Raw genomic sequence first — 26,966 nt, 5'->3', positions numbered from 1 at the left:
GCTGACAGAAGAAAGCAGAGTGGTGTCTGGTTTGCTTTCAGCTGGGAATGTGTGCATGAGCCATTCAAAGTCTTCACTGCTCTGCACAGGCACATGTCTATGCAAGGCTGTGACAGAACCGAGAGCAATGATATAGAATTACAAATAACTGTTACCAAGTAAGTGAATTCACAAATATTAAATCTGTGAATAGCAAGGATAGGCTGCATACAAGTATGCCCGAGTGATAAAATGTGTTTCAGTGCTATTTACCCCATTGATTAACCCACATATTAGTTATTCTATTTAGTTTTTTAATAGCTATTAGTTTTCTGCCAAAGTAATCAATAGTACCTTTTACTTATTTAGTGATATCAAGCATAATTATTTTTTTGAAATTTTGTGAATGATATTGACATCACCTGATTTCTCACTGTGTCTTTTGTACTATCTGTTGTTTCTCTTGCTTTTGATCACACTATCTTATCCTATCATATGTATTATAATTTTTATATCAATACTCGATACAGTGAAAATGTTAGAGATAATCTGAGGCTCTGTGTGATGTTACCTTTTTCCAAAAAGGATTTCACTGGAAATTAGGAGACCCAAGCACTAGCAATACTACAGCATTTAAATACATTCAGGGCTTGAGATGAGTCAAATCAGTCTTCAGTCCCTACAAAGATTAGTCTAAGTTCATAGTATACCTTTGTCCCCAAACCCAAACTGTTTAAAATAATGCTCAGTTTTTCATATTTTCAGCCATGCTTTCATGAGTAGATGCATGTCTTAAATGCCTCATTCACCGATGTAGCCCTTCACTTTTCACAAGTTTCGATCTGTAATTTCTTCCTAAATTCTAACTCCTTGATTTCTTTACACATATTTTAACATATTTTATGTAGCTGTTACAATTATTTCCAGTAGGAATTTCAGGATAAAACATATCAACTGTGATAGCTGAAAGTGGTGCTTGGCTCTTTTTCACTTTCTTTTGTAGGTAAGTAGTTTGTGAGGACAAATTTTAGTTTTCAGTTTTAATTTATGACAGGACCCAAGCAGTATTACTAAGATAATATTTCTATGTCTGTTATTGTTAAAGTTAGGTGAGGGGGTATCTGTAGCTTATAATAAATAGTATTTGCACATTATCGCTGAGAATAAAGTGAAAATGCACCCTTGATTTTAGTTGAGGGAAATTTAGTCTAACCTTTCAATATAAAAGCTCTATGATGTTTGCTGTAATAAAGATATAAGTTTATTGTGAATGTGAATAAATTAAAAAATGTTAATATTTAAGTATATTGTTTATCTTATAATAAATTCCTAAACAAGGGGTTGTGGCTAAACAAAGGTTAGTTAGAAATTGGAACACCTCATAAATTTACCTTCAAGAATATTACGTTGCAATTACAATTATTTTCCTTTGCTATAAAAATACATAATTATGCATATATTCTCTATATATGCACACCTATGTATGAATTCTCCATGTTTTAAGTAAACCACTTTTTAACATTTTTGAGCTCTTACATAATGGTTTTATAGAGTAAAAGATCTATTCATCTAAACAATTCAGTATCCATGGATATTCCAAGTCATATGTTTAAAATTATGATGTACTTCAGCAGAATATGTAACAAATCCAAGTGGTAATGAAGTGCATCTGTTTGGACAGTGAATATTGTGTGACAAGTAATATAATTCCTTAATCTTGGTAAGAAAGTAAAAAAGATCCAGGCCTGTCTTTAAGATATGTCCCTTTATAAGACAAAATAGAGCAAAGGGGGAAATAAATAAATTGATGTCAACTGGTAATTGTGACCTTGAGTAACAGCTGTAGAATGTACAGTATGTGTCATGTCCACTCCAAGTCTGAAATGTGAGGCTGTCAGTGTGATTGCTTGGGTAGAAAAATTCCTCAGAACTTTGGCATGAGCAGGAAAGCCAAAAAAACAAAAATCACTTTACCTGTCGGTTACATTATTTGAAAGCCACTCAGTTTTTAACAAATGAACAAGTGGTTATTTTCAGAAAATAACGTTTCCTCTTTACTTGCAAATGAATTTCATAAAATATTAGTTCCAAGAGAAGTTTAAGATAACCCAAGTAGAATTTAAGAATAGAAGGATCAAAAATTTTATGTATCACATTATGTTTTTGTTTTTTTTTAATAATACAAAATAGCAAGATGGTTCACTAAAGTTTTGTTATTGCTAAAGATTATGCATGGGACAAAAGTACAATTTAAATATTGTGTCAATGAGGGAAAACAGGAAGAACAGAAATACTATATATCATTACGATTCACTTGAAACGTATCATAATGTAATGTCATTTTTTGCTGTATGCTTGAAAGAAATGAAAAAAATAAAAAGCTGAGCTAAGGTAATATTTTGCATTTCTTAGAATCCCAAACAAAACTAGAACAATGCAATTGATTGAAGTCTAAGTCTGAATATACAAACTGCTGAATTTAAAGCCATCAAATATTTCACTTTTTTATGATTTACAGCTGTGTTTAAGTAAATTTATCTAATTATACTAAAGCCTGCCATGTAATCATGGACTAAATCCCATTTGCATGCTTACAAAATGATAACAATGAGCTCCACTGGGCAATAAAGATTTAGATAAACAAATTGAGAAGTTTCCATGCTAATCCTAGGTATTTTTTTATGATTTTTATTTGGCTCCTTGCTTTCAACAGATCATGTTTTTGACCTTAAACCAAAAGTAAAAAAAGACAGATAACTCAGTGTTTGACACTTTCCCACAAAGACTAGACCATCTGGATGCTTTAGATTTGTAACAGGTGCTTCTGGGATTTAGAGCCTAATTCTGGCCCAGATTCTGTTCTGTATGGGTGACTCTGTTGCTATGTGCAATTGTGCATTGCATTAATTGAAGAGAATAGAAAAGGCCAAGTACAGCAATTAGTCAGTTGGTCATGCAGAAAAGAGTCTAGTGGCTTTGAGCCATGAAATGTTGAATGCACAGATGCACGGTACCCTCCATTTTGCTCTCTGTGGTATGCTCCTAGTCTGTGACAGGTAAAATGCCTCTGTGACTTGATCCCAGTTTTATGTCCCCTTTAAAAACAAATTACGGTTTGTAGCCACAGGAGAGAGAAAATGTTATATTGATACAATATGTCTTGAATATCTAATAGGATAATACACAACAGGAAGAAAACAAAAAATACATTGTAAATAAGTTTAAAGTGTACCTTAGTCATGAAATATTTAGATGTGTTATTTTTTAGATAAAAGTACTATTTTTAAAAGCATTTTACAAAATTGAAAACATTTTCATACTCATAAACGGGTATAAATTAATTTTGGTTCAAATGTTTAAACCATACATAGAAATTTATTTACTTAAAAATCCAATTTCCTCATTATAAGAGTTGTGTCAATACTCATATGATATAATGAATGATAAGAATTATAATCAATTAATTATTCTCTTTGGGATCCCACACAAAAAATAAGCAAACAAACAATAAAACAACGTATAACCCTGAAGCACTGAGGCTATTTTAACATCTATGGTTTCTCTACTCATTTTTAGAAATTAGTAGAAATATTTTTCACACTTTATGATACTATGATTGTGATGATAATGTTATGTGCCAACTTGACTGTGTTAAGAGATGCCCAGATAGCTGGTAGAACACTAGTTTTCAGTGTATTTGTAAGAGTGGTCCTGGAAGAGGACTTTGAATTAGTAGTAGCCTTTGAATCAATAGACTGAGTAAAGAAGATGCCCCACTCCAACACAGTTACTATCCTCCAATCCATTCCTTGAGGGCTCTAATAGACAAAGAAAAAAGCAGAAGGAGGGAGAATTTGCTGTCTGTGTTTGAGCTAGGACATGCATCTTCTCCTGCCCTCAGAAATTGGCTCTACTAGTTCTTGGGCATTTGGGCTACGACTGAATTACACCACTGCTTTCCTGGTTCTCCAGTTTGCACAGGGCAGATCATGGGACTTTTTGCCTCTGTAATTGCATGAGCAAATTCCTATAGTAAATTTCTTTGTTTGTGTGTGTGTGTGTGTTTCCTATTCCTATTGGTTCTCTAGAGAACCTTGATTAATATAATAATTATACTTTATAGTGTTTCCATTATTTTAATTTTTGTATATATCACTAATTCAAATTATAACTCCAGTAATGAAATTAGTATTAAAATTAAATACAAAATTGAGACCAGACGTGAATATTGTCTGAGTAGACAAAACTATTTAAACCACATAAACAAAACTAAATCTGGCTTATTTAACAAACATACATGAAACTTAGATTATTTCTGGTAAATTATTTATTTTAACAATTTTTAAAAAGCCTTATGTCATATTCCTAAAAATAGCATAAGATAATCACTTTTAACCAAACTTCTGCCCTTTGGTGACCCCCCCACATTAAAATAACCAATTACTGTAAAGTATAAACAATTTCCTCCTTTTCAATTTATAAGTCATCCTGTAATGTCATGCCCCAACCCTCATATCACTTTTGAATTTGAAAGATCCTACTTTGTGAACTATTCTTATATGCACAATAAACTCTTAATACTATTTTACTGATCTGGTTTGCTATTTCTGGAATTTTCACAATGGATACTATTACTAGATTGATGCAAATGTATTTGAGTTTTTTGCAATTATTTTTAACCTTTTAAACTGCAATTACATTTGCACCAACCTAATAGTTTAATAAAATAAATGAATATCGTAAAAGCGTTATATAAATCAGGAACTGTTTCAGGTACGGACACACCCTTAACCTGCAGGGCTTACAGTGTGTGGGTGAGACACATCATACTCACATATTTAATGTTCACTTGTATATTTTCATATAATAATAATACATTTAAGTAATGGTTGATATAATGTAAGCAAAGAAAGAGAGGTAAGGAAGTGGAAACACTAAAGATGCTATTTAAGCTAGTGAGGCTAGGAAAGAACTTTTTGAGGAGGTGACATTTACATAGAAACTTAAATGAGGTGAGAAAACAAATCTTGCAAACCAATAGGTAACGAAGCTGACTGATTAAACATGAAATCCCTGGAGCCGGCAGAAAGCGTTTTCCAATCTAGGATCTGACACATATTAGATGATTTCCCTTTATAAAACAGAGGTTATAAAAATAGCGATAACATGCCCTGTTGAACAAAAGCAAGCAATGCACTTCTTCCAATAACTGACAAATAGTATGCTTTGTATAAATATCAGCAACCATCATCATCATTACCATCACCTTCCACAAAGCATAAATTATTAGTCTGATTCTCTACATGAAATCAACACTCAGATTTGTTTAATCCTGGCTGTTCTGCTTGTTCCATAATACCTTCAAACAGCTTTTAAAAATGCACACACACACACATACCAAAAAACAAATAAACAAACAAACAAAAACAGGTCTGACAATTACGTTCACCAACTCATCCTAGAAAAAGTGCTACATACCTCATTGCTGAGTATCACTATGATCACCTTCAAAGTACTCCCCCTTGGGAAGCTATGCACCGATGCCAGTGCCTAGGCCACCCTTCAAAGCAATTTTGGAACTCTTTTTCTGGAATGGCCATCAGAGCTGTCGTCGTATTACCCTCAATGCCCTGAATGTCATCAAAATGTCTTCCTATCATTATTTTCTTTATCTTTGGGTGAAGAAAGAAGTTATTGGGGGCCAGATCAGATGAGTAGGGAGGGTGTTCCCATACAGTTAGTGTTTGTTTACTGGCTAAAAACGCCCTCATAGGCAGTGCCTTGAGAGCTGGTGCATTGTCGTGATGAAAGAGCCATGAATTGTTGTAGAAAACTCCAGGCATCTAACTTTTTCACACAGCCTTTTCAGCACTTCCAGATAGTAAATTTGGTTAACTGCTTGTCCAGTTTCTCAAATTACTAATAAATAATCACTCTGATATCAAAAAATGCTAGCAACATTGTTGCAGCAAGCTTGAGAATATAATTGTCAGACCGTGTGTGTGTGTGTGTGTGTGTGTGTGTGTGTGTGTGTGTGTGTGTGTGTGTGTAGCTATCCCATAGGGGATGGATGTGTTCCAAGACCCTCAGTAGATCCCTGAAATCACAGATAGTACCAAACACTACAAATACTATGTTTTTTCTGTAAGTACTTACCTATTATAGATTACAAATTAGGCAAAGTAAGACAATGACAACAATAATAATAAAATAGAATAATTATAATAAACTGTGATAAAAGTTAAATGAATATGATATCTATCTCTCTCCCACAAAATATATTACCATATTGTACTGCCCCTTCTTGTGATGATGTGAGATGATAAAATACCTATGGAATGAGATGAAGTGAAGTGAGTGATGTAGGCATTGTGACATAGCATTAGGCTACTATTGACCTTCTGACAATATGGTAGAAGAAATATCATCTGCTTCAGGCAATCCCGCATCATTGAACCATGACAATTTTAGTGATGGGTTGTCAGGAGCAGACAGTGTTGATAGTTGGGGATCCTTGATTATTCAATTGTTTATTTCTGGAATTTTCCATTTAATATTTTTGGACCACAGCAGACCGCAGGTAACTAAAACTGCGCAAAGCAAAACCATAAACCAGGAGGGACAGACCATATATATACATATATACACACACACACACACACACACACACACACACACACACATATATATATATACACACACACACACACATATATGTACATATGTATATATATGTATACATGTATATATATGTGTGTGTGTGTATATATATATATATATATATATGATCTATATGCACAAGGTCTGTCAATTAAGTTTGTGAACTTGTTGCAATGATGATGTTAACCTTGTTTGACTTCAGAGAGATTATTCATTATGAATTTGCACCAATTGGACAAACCGTTAACCAAGTTTACTACTTGGAAGTGCTGAAAGAGTTGCATAAAAAAGTGAGGCAACCTGAAATTTTCCTTAACAATTCATGGTTCTTGCATCACAACAACGCACCAGCTCATACAGCACTGTCTGTGAGGGAGTTTTCAGCCAGTAAACAAATAACGGTGTCGGAACACCATCCCTACTCACCTGATCTGGCCCCCAATGACTTCTTTCTTTACCCAAAGATAAAGGAAATATTGGAAGGAAGACATTTTGATGTCATTCAGGACATCAAGAGCAATCTCATGACAGCTCTGATGGCCATTCCAGAAAGAGTTCCAAAATTGCTTTGAAGGATCAACTACGCGCTTATGTTGGTGCATAGCTTCCCAAGGAAAGTACTTCGAAGGTGACCATAGTGATGTCCAGAAATGAGGTATGGAGCACTTTTTCTAGGATGAGTTCGCAAACTTAATGGTGTGTGTGTGTGTATATATACATACATGTGCATATATATATATATATATATATATATATATATATATATATACACACACACACACGCAAGTGTTCACACACCTAAGTACATATGCACAGTTATATTTTCCTATGTATATCAATCAATATATATACATTAATCAATTAATATAAATCTTTACCTATACCTATATACCTATATAAAATGGATAACTTGCACAAGATTAGAAGGGACAGGCAGGTTTAAGTAGGGTCTGTTAATATATTTTCATGAAAGGGATACTTGAATGTCAAAAACCATCTTAAGTCTACTCAAGAAAAACTGTACTGTCACTACAAAATTATTGCAATCAATTTAAGAATGATACAAAAGTCTCTGTCAATAATTTCATTGTCAAATGACAAGGTCATACATACTTTTTAATTCAAGACATTATTTAAACTATATTAATGATTTAGATCAATTTCTAAGATTTAAGTTGCACTCAAAGGATTTATGGCTATGAATTTTGTAAATAAAATTATATTCTGCTGATTTCTTTACACACATTTTCACAAATGCAGCTTAGAGACAATGCAAAATTTGGCAGAAATAGCAGCTTCTGTTGGTAGGTTGGGGCTTTTACTTTTTTTTTTTCCATTTTTCATAACTGTTCTACTTAAGACACTGTCTTTTGGTAAAATGGTGTTGCTTTTCTTTGCTTATAATACACTCATAAGTCTATTATCATTCAGCAGGCTGTCACAAAGCAAATGTGGAAATGTACAGGGCATGCTTAGTCTGTAATGATATAAATAATGAAAATGTTGATAACATACATATGTTAAGAAAAGAACCATGAGAAAGGAAGGCAAAAACCATGTATGTGTAAAAGGCAATTATTATGTAAGGAGGTCAATTTTATCCAAAAAACACAATTCTGAAAAGAAGGTAATGTATAGAGGAAAAGAAAACAAACAGAATAAAGAATCTGAGCCAGCATTAGGAATAGAAACAGTGGAAATGTAATGGCTCTGTGCGATGTCAGAGGGATAGTGGATGGGGGAGGGGGGTTCACACAGTGTGAGGGATATAAATGATAAACGTCTAAGTATTACTTTGTCTTGTGTACCTGAAACTAATAAAATAAAATAAAAAAGAATCTGAGCCAATTTATTATTCACTTCAAGTAAGGGATGACATACCTGCATTCTTCACATGAGTGTTTATGATCAATACAAAGAAAGAGATCTTTTCAGAATTAGATTTAATCTTGCTTATTGAAGGGCCTACTATTTTTTCTGCCTTCTTAATTTTCCTCACAGCGTGTTCCTTCATGTGTTCATGCTGTCAAGTTATATTAGTTAAAATCTGACCTGTTTAGTCCAGCCCTACTATAATGCCTTTTTCCCTGTGTTAGCCTACAAGCATTATTGCAGTGTTTATCACATTCTAATTTAGTGTGTGAGAATATCTGCTCAGCACTAATTACGTGCCATGTCCCCCTTAAGTGCTTTTCCAGAGAGCTCTGAGTTAACATTTGGCTGCTTGCTTCTCCTGACACCCTCAAGTTATTGTTCATAACCTAAATGCAGGGATCCTATCTAATTCACCGTAAGAATATCCCATGTACTTCGGTCCTAGGTTCAATACATACTTGTTAAATGAATCTGAGTTCCTGCAAGAAATAGGTTTTCTCATATCATAGAGGAAAATAAACTGCCTTCATGTTCCTTTTCCCTCATCTCTTGTAGTTATCTTCTTGAAGGGTAGGTCTGCTCCAAATTTCTACTTCTGTTTCTTCTCTACTCCCCCCAGACAAATACAAAACTGTGAAAGTCAGAGCTAAGGATTTTTACAGGAATCTTACACACACAAACAAGTATTTTGTGACCCAAGGGCCTAACTACATGACAGAGAGAAATGGATTCATGGATTGCCTAGATAAATCTTGGAAGGATTCTTTTTAGTCTCATGTAAAACCGAGACTCAAAAAAATGTCTCCTGAAATCACAAAATAAAGCTCTTAGAATTTTCACCACTTAAGAAATACACCGATTTGCTCACTCAATAGACAGTCAGCTATGACATACCGAAAACTGATCTGGTCTCTGAGGCAAGTACCTCAGATCTGAAGAACGTTCTGCTGCTAACCAGTTCTGTGCCCTTAGGCATGAAGCTTACTCCTTTGTCCACACAAGCATCTCCATGGAAGGTGAAGATGTAGGATTCAATTATCTCTAAATTCCCTTCCAGCTATGGTAGCTGCTATCAAAAGGCACTTTCTTATTATTACTATGAGTTATAAACTATTCCTCCACTGTTAAAATTATACCTCCACACTTTCAACTCTTAATGCTGTTTTGAAAAATAAGTTAGGTTCATATATTAGGCTCCTTTGTATATAACACATGTTCCAGCATACTTATTTTTAGAAATGGATCAGTTTCAATGAGCAGCTTAGCTCTAGTGAATATTGTTCTCATAGATAATTGAAGGATAAAGTAAAAGATGCACAACCTTTCCTATTCTCTGCTGAAACTCTTCAAGGCTGAATAGTGAGAAGAGCTGAACTCGTACATAATTAATTTCCTTTATTATTTAAATTGCCCTAACCATTGCTTTAGAATATCCATCATTTTATGCATCTTGCTTTTAGGCTACAGCTTCATTGATATGTAAGTATGAAAACTTGATTCTTTGAAAGCATAATGCAGAGACAATGGGTGCCGTTAGTTGTCCATTATGATATATCAGTGGAGACCTGGGACCCAGACAAGATAGCGTAAAAAACCTGTTCTTCTACCTCTTTCATCACATGAATTTGTGGGATGGAAATTATTTAGAAACAATATGGAGATATGATTGCAATATTTTGTCTCAAAATCCTTTATGTTTCTTCTGTATTTTGATTGAGACTTTAAGAGACTCATTCTGTAACCTCAGATTTTCGAATCCTGTGAGCCATAAGATCTATGGTCTATAGCGAATACAATGATGAGATATATTAATAATGCCAATTTGACTTGTTAGAAATAGTTTAGGATCTCTTTCTTAATAGCATAATTTTAAGGAAAAGTTGAATAAATGATGAAAGTGTCCCCCTAATGATGCTCCCTGTAAACATTCAGAAGATTTTTTTTTTTAAAGTCAGTAAATGAGGCATGAATCCTGTGCCTGCCAGTGTATGTAAAGAGAAAGGAAACACATGCATTCACACTTATACACACAATTAAGGACCCAAGAGATGTCCTGAATGATAAAGTTAGCAAATCACCTCTCTCATTAATATCCCTTGGGTATTAATGTATTGCTTACACTAATTGATAAAATAAAGCCCATTATTATTATTATTATTATTATTATTATTATTATTTTATGTGTTTGTTATTCAGTGATTAAGCCACTTGGTTTATAGCATGTCTGCCTATCTATCCTCTATTTTTATTCCATTTCAAATTGCATCAGTCCTCTTTTCTGGGATATCCTATAAAATGATGTGTATTCTCAAATAAATAATGATGAAGTAGTTTTGCAGACAGCAACTAATTATAGTTAGTAACCAAGCATGAACAAAACATGCTTCACTCAGTGTAGTCTGAAAAAACGTCCCCAGAATTCTAAGAATCTCGTATACATTTGATCTGTGAAAATTCATAGCATGGAACAATCATAGATTTGTAGCCAAACTTCTAAAGTTCTGCGTTTTCATAGTAAGCATGTGACTGAAGGGGAACAGAATATGCCACCCCAAAATATGCCATTTTGACATATTAATTATTTTGAATTACTTAAGAAACAGCCTGCATATTAAGAACACTCTGATCTTCCTTTGTCCCCTTGAAAATAGGAAATAAATCTCCCATGTGAAAGGTACCCTCCCTGTAGCAGAAGCATAGAAGGGACCCTTATTACCAGAAAGAGGGAATTCAGGGCCAGAAAGACTGTATAAATAAAACATTGTTATTTCCTCACTAATTCACTTCCCCAAGCTCAGAATTTATTGTTTTGTTGATTCTTCACAAATGCAGTTTTTTTGTCTAAGAGTGACCTGCTTTGACCATTTCATTGAGTCTCAATTTTTTTATGGGGCACCCGTACAAACAAAATTAAATTTGTTTTTCTCCTGTTAGTCTGTCTTAGGTCAATTTAGTTATTAGACTAGCCAAAGAACCTAGAAATACAGAAGGGAAAAGTTTTCTGCTCCTACATTACTTTGAATAACTCATAAAATATTTTGTTCTTAACTTTTATAAATAAGTAGATACCTAGATTTAAATTCAGAATCTTTATATTGTTACCTTTATGAAGCTGGCATAATAGTCAAATAAATTGATGTATGTGAAAACAGATTTTCAAACCATAACATATTATAAACATTTAAAATATTTCTGCTCTTGTTATTTACAGTACCTAATTCTGAGGTGGAATTCAAAATATACATTAATATAATAACTGCAGATAATTTCATTCATCACTAACAATATATTCTTTAAATGTTGCATATATTAATTTATTTAAACCTCAAAGTAAACCTATGAGGATATACTATTATGATTATCATTTGCTGATAAGAAAGATAAATACTGAAATTATAAATCAAATGTCTTATTCTATATCAGGCCATTGAGGTTTCTTACTGTTTTCATTCTTGAATTTTAAATTTCTCTATCAAAAATCAGTCCATAATCATTTCTTGGGAAGAAAATAACCAAAGTGAAAACACACACATATTAGCACTTTTGCTATAATAAAATTACTGAATATGTATAATAAATTACTGAATATGTGCAGAGAACCACAAAACCCTTTAAAAACTGTTATATATAAAGTTATTCACATTCTACTCTCCATATTACAGTGTGACAACTGCAGGAAAACAGTAAAAAAAAAATAGAAAAGAAAAAATCATTAACATGATAACCAGACACAGAAAGAATAGCAATTGGAAAGGTTAAGTCACTGTAAAACGTCCAAATCACATCATAACCTCACATTTTCACTTCCAAATCATCGTATCCCAACAGGACAGAAATAGAGATTCAAACTGCATAACCTTTCATCCAACATCATTGCCGTGCTAGAAAGAAGGCTTCAGTAACTTAATTTTTCTCACAAAACCTGATGTTGATATTTGGCAGCTTCTAATCTGGCTGGGTGCCCTGACATGAATTGCAGATTCTCTGTGTTCCTTTTAAGAGGAGTTTGAGGAGGATGAAAGCAGATGCAGACAAACACAGATGGAGCCCAGAAGCCAAAAAACATGAGGCTCCTCACTACAGCAGGAGCAGATTTGGCAGCCCCACACTGTTTTAAGGAATAAAGGTAATTTTCTATAAAGTAATTAGATAATCACTTAATTCAAACAAACCACTGCAGTGATTGCATTTTGTCTCCGGAACTTTAGGAAATGTTTTTTGAATGTAAGTTAAAATTAAGTGGTTGCTTTTGGTTGTTATTGGTTTTGTTTGTCACTTTTTTTTAAGGAAATAATGGAATTTTACGGTTGGAAATGATATTTCAATTTGAAAACATCATAACTGATCTCCACAATCTAAGTCAGCATTGGCCTTTACAAACAAATATAACAAAATCAATGGCTGTTGTTGCCTGGTCTGGCGACTAAATCTTATTTCCAAGTTCCTTGATTTTCTGGCTATTGCCCTAAACTTCTAGGGTTGCATTAGTTATCTTTAATCCTCAACTATTATAGAACTGAAGGTTCTCATACCTGTTCCTGTATGTCTTTCCATCAACAGTTTTCCCCAATGGTAGGTTTCTATTCATTTGTTACTTCTTGCATCTATATTTTTTTTCACATCTATTAAAAAGTTTTCAATTAGTGTACTGTCTGACATCTTTATACCACTTTACTCCTTCTGCTTAGGGTAAGTGGTGATTTATCTCAAAGTTTTATGGGTATTCTTCACTCTTCTTGGCCACAGAAAGTACTTACTATTAATTGATCTCCTGAAAATTGTATTTTGCAAGGTCCTGTCCCTCTTTGGGACATCTGCAGTTTTAAGCAGTTAATTTCAGAGAATTTAAACAGTGATATGCACTTTAAATATACTAAAACATAAAAACAAACAAACAAAAAGGTAATTTAAGGAAATCATAAAGGCTACCCATGTGTACAGGGTGTATGGCCCTGGGTCTTGGATTTTCATTTGTGGGCAAGATATTTTGAAACTAGGAGACACTTATGTTTATTCAGGTGGTAGTTTGACAGCTGAGCATTTGGCTTTTTTTATACCTGAGGCCTTTTTTATTCATGAGGCAAGACATTAAAGCCAGTTGGATGGTGACTGCAGGCACTTGAGCAAAGTCATCACCTTAAGGAAAGATGTTTAGGCTTCAGAAGAAGTGCTGGACATCTTTAGGCTGGGCAAAATCACCTGGACCGCAGATAAAGCTGACAAGGGTCCAATGCAGTGCTCTACAAGATAGACCTCGTGGATCTTAACAGCCAGCAGAACCCCATGACTGAGTTCTGATAAGTAAAGGCTGGCTGCTGGGAGGTTGGCAAGCAAAAGGCATGGCTCTGCAAAGGCTAGATTACCTGTGACCCTACAAGCTACCAACTGTATCTTTTAGTTGGTACAGGTGGCTTCTCTATGCATGATTTCATTGCTTATTTCACACATCAGCATTTCCTAAGCATAGATGAAGCAAAGATTCAGTTTTAGGCAAAAAAAAAATAAAAAAAAAATGCATCTGACATCTTCACATTTCTTTTAGAAATTGAGTTACAGGATATTTTACATCTTGTGGCAGCTGAATTCTGTGTGTACTTCATAGCGTTAGGGAGGTTCTGGCTTTAAACTGTTAATGCTAGGTCTGCATATGCAAGGCTACATAAATATTACCAAATCTTTTTAATAATCAGGTCAAGAAGGAAACCACAAATGGATATATACTGAATTTTCTAGTTAATGCAAAGAACCCCAGGAACTAAAGTTGGTTCTGAATTGGTTAACTTTATATAAGAGAGAAACCTCCCTAAGGAGACAGATTTCTTAAGAGTAATCAGTTCCATACGAGGCAGCAGAAGAAACAGACACTGTGGTACATGACTGAAAATACCCACTCACAAGGAAGCATCAATGCTGGGTTCCCAGGTAGAGCCTAAATGGAATAGAGAGGTGGGTGTCAGAAACCAGGAACTCAAAAGGGACATAGGAATCAGAAGGTTATACAAAATAGTAATGCAGGAGGGCCAAAATTAACCTGTTGATGGTCAATTTTTTTCCTATGAAATCTGAATTCATAGGTCAATTGTTTGATTACTTAAGCAGAGAAGAGTGATGTTTTGTATTAGTTGGTTAGGACTGTCATAATGAGGAATTACAACATTCCACTACAGAATGCCCAGAGATTTTTGTCTTTGGAAACTCTTTCTGAATTTTTAGCTACCATGGTAGCAGGAGCAAAAAAGCAGAAACACTAGTATAAGGAAGAAGCTCATGCACAGTCACATGAAATACTTTCTCAATACAAATATAGAGGAGGATCAAACAGGTATTTCATTCTCATCAAGTTAAAAACAAAGAAATCAAACACTTCCACATGGGTCTTCTAAATTTAATATCAGCTCTCATTCCATGCCATCAATATTTTCTTTTACTATTTTCACTAAGTTTAATAGAGACTTATGAATGTGTGAGAAAAATACTTTTTCAAACTTGTTAAACATATATAATGTAAACAGCTGATAAGAAATCTGATTTGATGACAAAATTGGAAAATCTTTATTCAGATGTGAGTGGTTTTGGCTTATGCATGATATTGCATATTCAATTTTCAAGTTTATACCTTAAACCAATTATAAATTAATAAGTAGAAATTGTAAAAATATTGTGATGTCTAAGTGATATAAAATATTTGAATATCTCATCAAAAATTTACATTTAAAAATTCAACAATAAATATTCTTTGTTTTAAATTCTAAGGTGGCAATGCTAGGTAACATAAAATGTATCTTAGACCTTAAAATGTTACCTGTTCTATTTCCTCGATATAGTAACATAGAAATTTACCTAATGTGAATATTCAACAGTGATCTCCAAATCATTTAAATATTTTCACCCTTGATTGTACAATGTTCACTACTACTTGTCAGTTCCTAGGATATGATAATTAGAAGTTACTTTGCTAATAAGAAAAATCAATGTTTTAAATAAATTTTAACAATTTAGATGGAAGCAATGACGAGTAAATACGCATTTATTTAATAATAGAGAAAAAGCATCAAATATAACCACACTTTTAAAATTGGATTCTTTTTTTTTTTCCTAAACCCGTACTGAAAAATAGCTTAACACTATCTATAGAACCCATTAGATCACTAGTGTCAACACTATATGACATCACTATAGATGACATAAAATGTTGCCTAGTTGTTATCTGGTACTAAAAGAAATCAGGCTTTCAGGGAATTCAGAGATCACAGAAATGTAAGTGTGATAGGCTATTTAAATATTTGTTGTTTTTTACTAAATGTCTAACTAAATATGGAAAAAAATGCAGTGTATAACTTCTTTTAAGAATGTTTTCTGGTTCTTACAAAGCCAGGAATGTTTTATAAATACCTAGTATTTTTCCACATCAATAACAGGTGATTTAATTATAAATAATGAATATATTAGTGGAAGATTAATAGTTTAGTAGAAGTGGTTTAGCTTAGTTTAACACCAACAATTCAATGCATTAACCTTGATCAATATTCAATATGTAATCTAGAATTAATAATACGTAATTTATGTGTTGAAATTCATTTAAACTTATTCAGTTTGTTACATCGAAGTGATAGTTAATTTACTGACTTCTGTTCATATTTGCCCTGTTTTCTCCTACAGTGGGCCTGACTGAGACTTGTTTAGTTCCTTGCTATATATAGTACTTGTGCAAGTGAACACAGCAGCCAATTCTATATGAACAAATTCCCAACAAATTTAGGTGATTTTTTATGCAAATATCATTAGTTCACCTTTGGTTGAACCCAGAACATTTGGAGTTGACATATTTTGCTCAGATAGAACACTAAGAAACGATGGTTTTCTCTGAATCAAAGTGGATTAAAAGAGGAAAGATATTACGCTTGTTTTCTTCTTTTTTCTCTTGTACCCAAGATCAAAATAAGCTCAATCATGAATCTCATGAGATGGGAAAAAATCTTCTGAGAGACAATAAGGTGTCCAGGGATGAGAATAAGGCCCTTAGAAGAGAAAACAAGTCCCTATGGGGAGAAAACAAAGCTCTTCAGCAAGAAAACAAAGCCCTCCGAATGGACAACCAGTTAATCCGGGAGGAGAATCAGACACTAAGACAGCAATATCAGGTCCTATGGAAGTGTAACAGTGTGATTTTCGAGAGCCAAAAACCACCTGGAGAAAAAACTAATGCCTTGAACACAGAAAGGAAGTCTTACTGGCAACAGAATCGAGCCTTGGAAGCTCAGATCAAGGCTCTTGGGGAACAGGAGAAAGCCTTCCAGAATGAGGCAAAAGCTCTTCTAGAAGAAATAAGGTCTCTCCATGAGGAAATCAATGCCCTACAACATCAAGAGAGAGCAATCAAGATGGAGGAACAAGCCTTAATTAGAGAAGGAATAGCACTAGAGATGGAAGAACGGGCTCTGTGGAAGGAGGAACAGGCCCTTCGTGAAGAGAACAAGGCTCTGAGAGAAGAAAAGAACGCTCTTCAGGAGGAAGTAAAAGCCCTTCTGGAAGAGGCAAAGGTCCTTGAGGAGTGGAATAAGATTCTTCAGGAAAAAGAAAACAAACCTGTATGCTAGAAAAATGCACAATAATACAATATAGCAGAAGTGTGATTTGAAGAAATAACCAGCAAACCATAAAGATCATTGACATTCCAGAAAAAAGAAAAATTCAAACTTTTGAAGGTGACATAGTATTATTATTGGGGTTGGAATGAAAAGCCTAAAAATGTACAGTGCTCAGTGTCTGGGCCTGGAAAACAAATAAAATCCTGAAAAGTAAATTAATAATAATAATAAGTTTACTTAAATTATACACTTTTATTGGTGGTAAATATTTTAGAATGAGAAATATGTACTGCTCAAAAAGTGACACTGAATGAACCGACTGGATTTCCCCTTGACAATCAGTGATAGTGGATGAATATTGTAAAGAATAAGCATCACAAAGGAAACATGTGTCTTAAAACTTGCTCTTCCAATTGTGAGTATAGTGAAATATAAAATCTTTCACACTTAGTTCATATGTCTTGTGAAAAAGATGTATTGCAGAAGAACACGTCTTCTGCCTCTTTATGCCTACTCCAATGATCTGGTTGAGGAGACCAATGAAATAATGAGAATTTAAAAACTATGTGATAGTACAAAAATGATTGATTAGTCACAGGCATCCTCACTTTCTCTTTATTTTTCCTATCAGTTATTGTCCTCCTTTAACTCTGTGGGAGGCAGACTGCTCTAATAAATGTATTAGAGAGTGAAAACGGAGTAAGAAAACAAAGGCCTGCAAACTGGAATTGGAGTTTTAAAGCTTGGGATGTGAATCTGTGTTCACGTTCAATGAAAACAGGGGAAGGAGGAAATAATTTTTTCAGGGGTTAAATTCATAATTGATCTAACTGAATGCTCTTTTTAAAAAACAATTCTGTAAAAACAGTCACGGGGACTCATGCATACATTAGTGTTATGTAGCTGCAGAACACTAGACTGCTAGAGGGCTGGTGCATTATCTTCTTTTCCACCATTGTAAATTTTGATCACTTAATACAGGGTAAATATTTAATGGGCTTTATTGAATACAACTGAGATTAGATCTCATTTGATTCTTGTCTGGTGTTGGGGGAACAGAAGTATAAGTAAACCATAGGAAAAGAACACATACATTTCTTTTCCTAGGTTCTGCTACATCTGCAAAAAGTCAATGTATGTTTATTGGACACCCCTAATTAGCACGCTACTAAGGAATACAAATGCATTTAAGTATAAAAAGTGAAAAGAAACATATGCCCTGATTTTAAGGATTCCACAGCATGCGAAGGAAATAAATATTTTTACTTTATTCCTTGCAAGTCCCTCTGCCTGATAAAAAGTTTATTGACCACCGTTTCCTGGAACTTCTACAGCCACCATTTAAATAAAACAATTGGGCCTTGGAGAAGATTAAAAGGCAAACTTTGTAGATATGTGCTTGACTTCCTTGTAGTCCATTTGGGACAGGGAAGAAAGGCACAGCCTTTATCAAATGATTTCAACTTCAAAAAATGTGGAAGCAGCCTGTAGGCAGAGGAATGGCCAACTCCATGCTCTATAGGTTTATAGATACGCCACTCTATTCTCTACACATTAATTTTTATATTTTATTGTCTTTTAGGGTCCTTGCTTTGGAAATTGTCTACTGTCATGTTTAGGAGAAATAAACTATTTTATTCTTTGGTAGTAAATTCAGGAAGATCAATGCCCATGGAGCGGGTATGGTTATCAATGACTCCTATTGGTGAGAAAGCTCTCATTATTGCATCACAGTAAAATCAGCAACTCAGGTTAGACTGAAGGAATAGGGCATACTGATCAAAATTTCCATCTCTCCTCTTTTAATTCAAATGCTAAGTTGAGGACTGGCACTGCTGCAAATAAATTTTGATTTTTATAGCATACTCTACAAGGGAGAAATGACATAATTAAGGAATGAGTTAAAACAATTTATATTGATATCACTTATCATAATGTTTATGATGTTTCAGCTTCACAGATTAATCAAAAGTTTCTACTAACATTTCCAATTAACATCATATTTAAGAAATATGGCATTGAAAACTATGTTTCCCATATTATAAGCTGGATATGTTTAAGTATATATTAAAAAGTTTTCATATATGTTGTTAGATGTCAATTTTATCAAAATTATGTGTTAGAAAAGATATAACAGTTTTTGAATGAAAATAAAATGAGGATGTTTTGATGCTCACAGTGCAAGAACTTTAGTGTAAATGGACTTTGTTTCTTTGTTGTCCATTTCTATATCTTTCTTTATGGCTTCCAGAAAAAGTGGGGGGCAGGGGGCCACCTGAAGGACATCTGAATACCGAATGCTCCTAATTGGACTGCCCTTCCTCCAGACCAGCAAACCATTACAACAGTTGCATGAACACTCCAAATGCTTTCTTAGTGATGACAGATTGTTTACCTTTAAGAGACTATCAGGTCTAAACTCATGTGCTAAGCCCAATTCATTTAATGTCAGAAGTCACAGGTCCATCTTGTCTTCTTTGATTTATAATGCACCATGTTCTTTATATCCTATGATATGTACTGATTCTATATTATTTCCTACCCTACTGAAAGATATTATCAAACCTCCTATATCGTTCATCTCTTCTGAATGTTTCTTTTGTCTTCTTAACCTGGGTGGACATCAATGACACTGCCATCTTAATATGCCTTTCAGGTAAAGGCTTTTATGCTGCACCAGCAAAGATAGAGCTAGTGTAGGCTTCCTCATTTCTCAATGCATTTCCAAAACTTTTATCCTTTTCTTCTATGAAAAATTTAGTTTCAATGCATCATACGTATGAAATGCCACTTTCTATCCTATATGGTATTTCACATTCAGACTTCTCACTCGTTCTCGTTCACACATTAAAAACTTTGGAATCTGTCTCATAGAACTCCTCTCCGACCCTATGCTTTTACTTCTGTGTATAACTTTAAAACACACAGAGATGATTATTCCAGAATGTGCCACTCATCTCCTTGGATCTTCTTATCTCCAAAAAACCATTTCCTCCATATCACCTCAGTCTCTATCTCCATTGTCATGCCTTAAAACATTTGTGATTGGCAAGTTCAATGACTCAGAAATCTGAACTCTCCCACTTTCTGGATATACTTCCTACACTTCCATCCTATTTCCCTACTTACCAAACTCACGCACAAATCCTACTCATTAGCTGTTTCAGCATTATTTCAATGCAATCGTTCCTCCCACCCCCATCTTCTCACTTCTTTTGTTATTCAGCTTAGCTTCTGGTTCAATAACATACCCTTGGAAATTCTCTTTACTTGTTAAACTCACTCTCCAGTGCACTGACCTCAAACATTTCCAACTGTGATTCCCTGTAGACGTGCTTTTTCCTGATTTGTCTCTTGTCTACTTCCTTGTTGATTTACTTGTGTTTAGAGTAGCTTGACATGGCCAGAGATACTGCTGTTATTAATATAGAGATAACACTATACACTAAAAGTATCTAAACATTTACATATAGTAACTCACTTCATCTTTACCAACAACCCAAATACTATCAGTATTCCCATTTTCCAGATGAGGAATCAGCAGCACAAGAAAAGTGGACTCTTTCCAGATCACATGCATGAATTATTTCAGAAATGGGATTCAAACTCATGTAGTCTGACTCCAGACTCCGTCCCCTCAGTTTTTACAGTGTCTTGCTTCCACAAAACACAGGGTATTAACACTATAAAATCACTCATGATGCAAAAGAAGCCTCAACTTTGCCCAGCAAGCCCACATTTTTCCTGCTTTCCAATGTAACTAGATTTTAAACTCTCCTTTTTCCACTACTTCCAATAATTCTTATATCGCTCACAACCAGATGACAAACGTACTTCATGGATTCCTGAGAAACTATGTATCAAGAATTCTGACATTATCAGTCTACCACAAATAAAACTGGACCTACTCTATGCACATCAGGCTGACTTGCCTTCCTATTAAAAGTAAAATGGATTTATTAAAGGTTAATCCCTCCATATACACTCAGAATTTCATCCTGACTTTTACTCTCAATGACTTCTTTCTGATCTGCATTCTCTAGCATTTAACACTCTCAAAAATGATTGCCAGTCTTTTGAATTTTAGTCATTCTAGTGGATGTGAAACAGTAGCTCACTGTGGTGTTAATTTGTGTTTCCCTGATGGCTGATGACTTTGAGCATATTTTCATATGCATAGTGGCCATTAGCATATCTTTCCTAGTCAAGTATTTCTCAATTACATTGCTCCAATTTTTTCTTCGTGGTTTGTCTTTATCAAAATTTAAAAGGTTTTTATATATTTGGGGCATTACAGTTATGAGCATTGCAAATAGTTTCTCTAATTTGTGTCCTGTTTTTGTTTTGTTTTTCTTTTGTTTTTCAACAGTGAGACGTAAAGAGCAGAAGGTTTGACTATGAAGTCCAACTTATCAATTTTTTCATTTAACGATGTATTTTATTGATATCTACTGTCTTATTAGCAGTTGTATTCCCATTTTGAACCATATATATTTTTGCCCAGGTATATGGATTCATGCTAATAGCACTCAACCAGACTCTAATATCAAACATTTTCTTGCATATGTATAAATAGTGACCAAAATAAGTATTTGTCTTCACTAAGCTGAATCCTTATCAACATTAAGTTAGTTATATTCATAACTAACATCTATTGAGCTAGACTTATAACAAGAGTTTTGCAAACATTTTATTCAACATTTAAATTATATCCTATAATTAGGTACAATTACTATGCACAGTTTTTCAGAAGGCACTTGAGACTTTAGAATTGATAAATAATTTGCCCAAATATAAAAGCAAATGGCTACAAGGTAGCAAAGGAGATAGTTGAAATCAAGGATCAATAGCCCTGGTTAATTCACCAAGATTTCTTAAGAGTTAAGAGTTACTGTATATACTGTGTGAAAGTGTTTTTAACTTTATAAATTTTATACTTTTCTCACTTGTTTGGTGACTATGCTTTAAAATTTATCATATTTCAATACCATTGAATTAATACTAACTTTTTTAGGTAGATCCAGTACTTCCTTTTTCTTTTCACTTGATATACCTTCCCGATGCTCAATAGTGAATCTTTGTTACACAAGAAGTAACAAAATTATACTCAATTATTTTAAGACACAACTTTTTAATGAGGGATATCAATTCTTCTATTTTGTCCTGGAAATCACCAGTAATTCTTCACTATTTTAATGTTACTTTTTTAGAAGTTAAAATTATAAAACCACTGTTAGTTAAGAAAGAACCAGATTTGCTGAGTCCCCGACTATTGGGTCACTGACCTAGTGAACATAATTCTCTTACTAATTTATAGACTATTATTTGACTTTAGGGAACACTACAGTCTATGTACATATTATCTCATAGAAGAACTATTAATAAAAACATGTTGTTTTTTTTTGGGGGGGAAGAAATTCCCAATAAACATTAATTTACAGAAAGTGAATCTTGGAAATATTTCAGATATTCCACTAGAACAAATTAATGTGCCATTTAAATGGAATGGCAAGCTCTCTGGGTCACTGTAGCCCCTGTAATACACCCTACTTAGTCCTTATACCCATCTCTCTCTATAGATGATTTTTATTTTCAATCTCTGTAGTTCTTTTCATTGCCATAAGAGCTATGAGAATAAGCTATATCTATAGCTATATTATTTGAAGAAAATGAGACGAGATATTAAAAAACTCAAGGGTGCTAGAGCCCACTCACACAACCTGCTCACAATTGTCTCAAAGAGATTATTATACACATCACTTCCCAACTCGGAATTCATAACATCACGTTGGTGTGTTAAGCTTTGTATATTCAAGTAAGGTTTTGGGTTGTTTTTGTTTTGTTTTGTTTTGTTTTGTTTTGTTTTGTTTTTTGGTAGAGTCAGTTGTTAAACATTTACCAACCCAACATACTCATAAATCGAAGTACTTGAAAATTACTTAAAGAAATACAATGAAATATAGATATTTTATAAACCTTGAATATGTGTGCATTTTAAATAACAGAGTATTGTCCAATTGATTTCTGTTATTTGCACCATCAGTTTTTCATATTTCAAAGAAATTTCCCAAGACATTAATGATCTACAATTGCTGACCATGATTTACATTTTAAACAGAAAATAATAAAAGGATAATTGAAATGTGAAGGAAGACATTTGTCATCTAAAACACTATTATTTCATTTTTGTTAATATATAATTTTAAATCTTTACATAACTACTTAAGAATTATGTATTAACATTTTACTGTCCTTAAAAATAGAATTAGTATGTGATTTTGTATATGGGAAATGAAAAGCATGGAAGCAACTGGAAAATTACATAAATTCAAAAAGAAACTGAGAATAGATTACCAGTTATTTTATGTTCAGAACATTATACCTTATGTTCAGGGACTGTAATAGACCAGACAGCAATCCCAGGAAAATGGCTCATTAGGGATCTCCAAAGGGAAATCACTACATTGTTAGGGATGCTAGAAAATATTAGAGCTATTAGAAATTATAGATTTTTTACTGAAAGACTTGTGATAAGCTAAATTAAATTCAGAGTGAAAGCCAAAAAGACATACAATTGGATCAACAAAGGAGAAAGTGTTTACGGTTGTTTATTTTGCTAAATAAAAAAACCAAACCCAAATAATCATGATTCATATAAGTTGATATTTATTTTATTTCTGAAGAAACTAATGAAAGAGATAAGAGGTTTATTAACAATGTTAAAGTAGAATAGCTGGTGTTGTCTATGATTCTGCTCTAAACTTTAATTTTTAAACTCTAAAATCCCCGCATATTGATTTAGGTTGATTAGAATATAAAGCTAAGGTAAAATTTGAATCACTGCAATGCATAAAGCCATAACAAATGAGACCCCAAAGGACCTCTATAAACCTTTTCTATAAGCACTAGGAATTCAATTTCCCAAGTGCAATAGTTTGCAAAATCAGTTTTATTTTGTCACTGCTCCTTATTTTCACTCCAACTGTTTCCCAACTGTTTTGTAATTTGGGTGGACATTTTTCATAATTTATCATAAATATAATTTTCTTCATAAAGAACAATATATTTTTTTTAATTTTTAATGTTTGTCACACTATATATTTTTAATATGATCCTTCTGTGTATACTACAAACACATTAATACATGTAAACCTTTACAAAGTATACATAGTGTCTTATTTCCTATAGTACTTTCCTAGGAAGAGAAGCAGGAGCAAACATGACAGTATTAAATGAATTTTGTTTAAAGAGCATTTAAATATTGAAAAACAGATGAGGTAGAAAATACATTTTTTGAATGTCATTGCAGGGTTACAACAGAAATACTGAAAGTAGAAGTATATTGATAGAATTCCAGTAAGCATGGTTTAATTCCAAATCAGTCACAGTTCTGACTCAGACAGAAAAGTCTTTCTCCCCCCCCCCCACTTTGTGCAAGTTGTTAATGAAAGTAGTAATGACCAAAAGGCAAATCTCTGACAATGTGATTTTGTGCTAATTGTGTGGAAAAATATTTCTAGCTTTTAAAAATGCTACATTCTGAGATGCTATGGGGGATTCATCTTCCCTATATGAGCTATTCTATTCAACCTTCTTCAAGGGCACTGAATCATTGAAAGAGTCATCTAACATTCCCTTCATATTTAAAATCAAGAACTCTCAAGAGGCAATGTTAGGGATTAAATGCTCTCATTCTGTTTATATTCAGGTGGCACTAAAATGAAAATTAGGTTATAAAAGCAATTGTATTACGACTATAAATATTTTAATATCTCATTTTCATAGAGCCTTATATTAAAATACTAAATGCTTAGATACCTTTATTTTAAATTTATCTTCTTTAAAACGTTTCTGTTGATTATTAATCAAATTCAAATATACTAAACACATATCAAAATAAATGTATGCATCAACAGTATGCTTACTAAGGGAAGACCTATGCTTTAAAAGCCTTAAGTTGAAAAATATTAAGTTGAGGTACGTTAAAGAACAAAGCTGTGAAATACCTATGTGTGTAAATCTACATATATAATATAAATTTTGAGTTGTTGAAAAAATATCTGCTATTGAGTTTAATATGATTATAAAAGTTTATGTAAAATTCCGAATCTTTTCATTCACAAAAGGATCTAGATATTATATATTAAACGCACGCATGATTTCATTTTCAATTAAGCAAATATAGATATGCATGCTCTAAAAAAACACAGAAACAGTTCAAGTTAATAAGTTAAGATTTCTTGCATTTTCAACTGCTCTCTTATTATAACTTAATTTTTCACATTACACCAATATCCATATTCTACCTCCCCACACACACACATACACCCACGGCACCTTCTCTACTGTACTGAATGCATATATTTTCTGTCTATACAACTTTTGCTGAATTGGGTATAAATGTGTCTTTTATAAATTAAATAGATTTGTTTTAAATGTGATGTGAGATATTTGAATATATATATATATATATATATATATATATATATATATATCCAGATATTACTAAAAAACTCCAGAATGACTGCACCAGTTCACATTCCAATCGTCAGTGTTTAAACTTTCCAACTTCCCATATTCTTGTATTTCATAGTGTACTTCCTTTTCATAGTGTACTGCCTTTGTATTTCTGCCAATCTCTACTTGCAATAGGGTATGCAATTTTTGTTTTAAAATACATTTCCACATTTACTAGTGAGTGTGATGATGCACATATTGGCTATATGGATATTTCCTCAAAGGCAATATAACAAACTAATAAATATCACAGATTTTGGACCAGCACAGCTTAGGGGCAATTCCATCACTCACTTGGACAAAAATAACATGCATACATTATTTAACTCTGTATCACTCAATCTATTCATCTGTAATAAGGATAACCATGTCTACTTCATAACTCTGTGAGTGTTAAATAAGTCTAACTATTATTTTTATTCATGTCCTGAGCCAATTTTTGTAAATAGTTCCTTTGCTTGCTGAGTTGAATGAGCTCCTTTATAATATAGATATTAATCGTTTGATTAAAATAATTTGCTTGTTTTTAACATTGCATGTACAACATCTTCCCTTCTGTCAAACAGTAGTCAATTTTGCCTATGATAAAGTTTTTAAATTAAAGATCTTTAATTTTTACCTAACTAAAATAACAATTGTTTTGCACATGCTTTACACTGTAAGGTTTTGTGTTTAGAAAAAAAAAAAAAATGTAACTCTGTAGTCAAAAAAATATGATAAGTTTTAAATGCTATTGATTTTAATTTTACTAATGGATTTTCACATTTAATCTATTTGAGGGAAATTTTTTATCCAACTTTGTAATCTAATTTTTAAAGTCCATACACTGACACACATTTCTACAGATCATCTAGTAAAAAATGTGTAATTTCTCCACACCCCAATGTGTTACCTCTCATTAAATTTGATAAAATCATATGTTCATAGATCTGTTTCTGGGCTCTCTTTGGTGTACAAAAACTACACTACTATACTTTTTATTACTATATCTTTGTTAAGTGTCTTACTGTTTAATTTTGACGTGTGTGCGTGTATATATATGTGTAAACATATACATATGTATATGTATATCCATATATATGCTCACATAAGCATATATATGTACTATACCTATCTGTGTGTATGCATACACACACTCACACACACACACACACACACAATTTTATCACTGCAAGAACAGTTCAATATTCAAAAATAAATTCATGGAATCTATCACATTCATAGGTTAGAGAAGAAAAATCACATGGTCATATCAATAGATGTAGAGAAAAGCTTTTAAGAAAATCCACACTCACTTAAAATAAAAAACTTAGAAAACCACAAATTCAGGGGGATGCCCTCAATATG

General features: G+C 33.2%; 1 protein-coding gene across 1 annotated transcript; it reads left to right on the top strand.

The window, feature by feature from the left end:
• Nucleotides 1–16,367: 16,367 nt before the first annotated feature.
• On the top strand, nucleotides 16,368–17,111 carry LOC109458357 (uncharacterized). Its single transcript, XM_019751888.3, has one exon. The coding sequence runs from the start codon at nucleotides 16,368–16,370 to the stop codon at nucleotides 17,109–17,111; it is 744 nt and encodes a 247-aa protein (XP_019607447.3).
• Nucleotides 17,112–26,966: the final 9,855 nt, after the last annotated feature.

This window comes from Rhinolophus sinicus, chromosome 16 (genome assembly GCF_057876585.1).
Source record: "Rhinolophus sinicus isolate RSI-liver-muscle chromosome 16, RSI-T2T, whole genome shotgun sequence".
In the NCBI taxonomy this organism is placed as follows: domain Eukaryota; kingdom Metazoa; phylum Chordata; class Mammalia; order Chiroptera; family Rhinolophidae; genus Rhinolophus; species Rhinolophus sinicus.
This window is presented reverse-complemented; position numbering and strand designations above follow the sequence as displayed.

Bases quoted from the DNA above. Each gene is read 5' to 3' on its own strand.
- LOC109458357 (XM_019751888.3), top strand. From the start codon at position 16,368: ATGGTTTTCTCTGAATCAAAGTGGATTAAAAGAGGAAAGATATTACGC.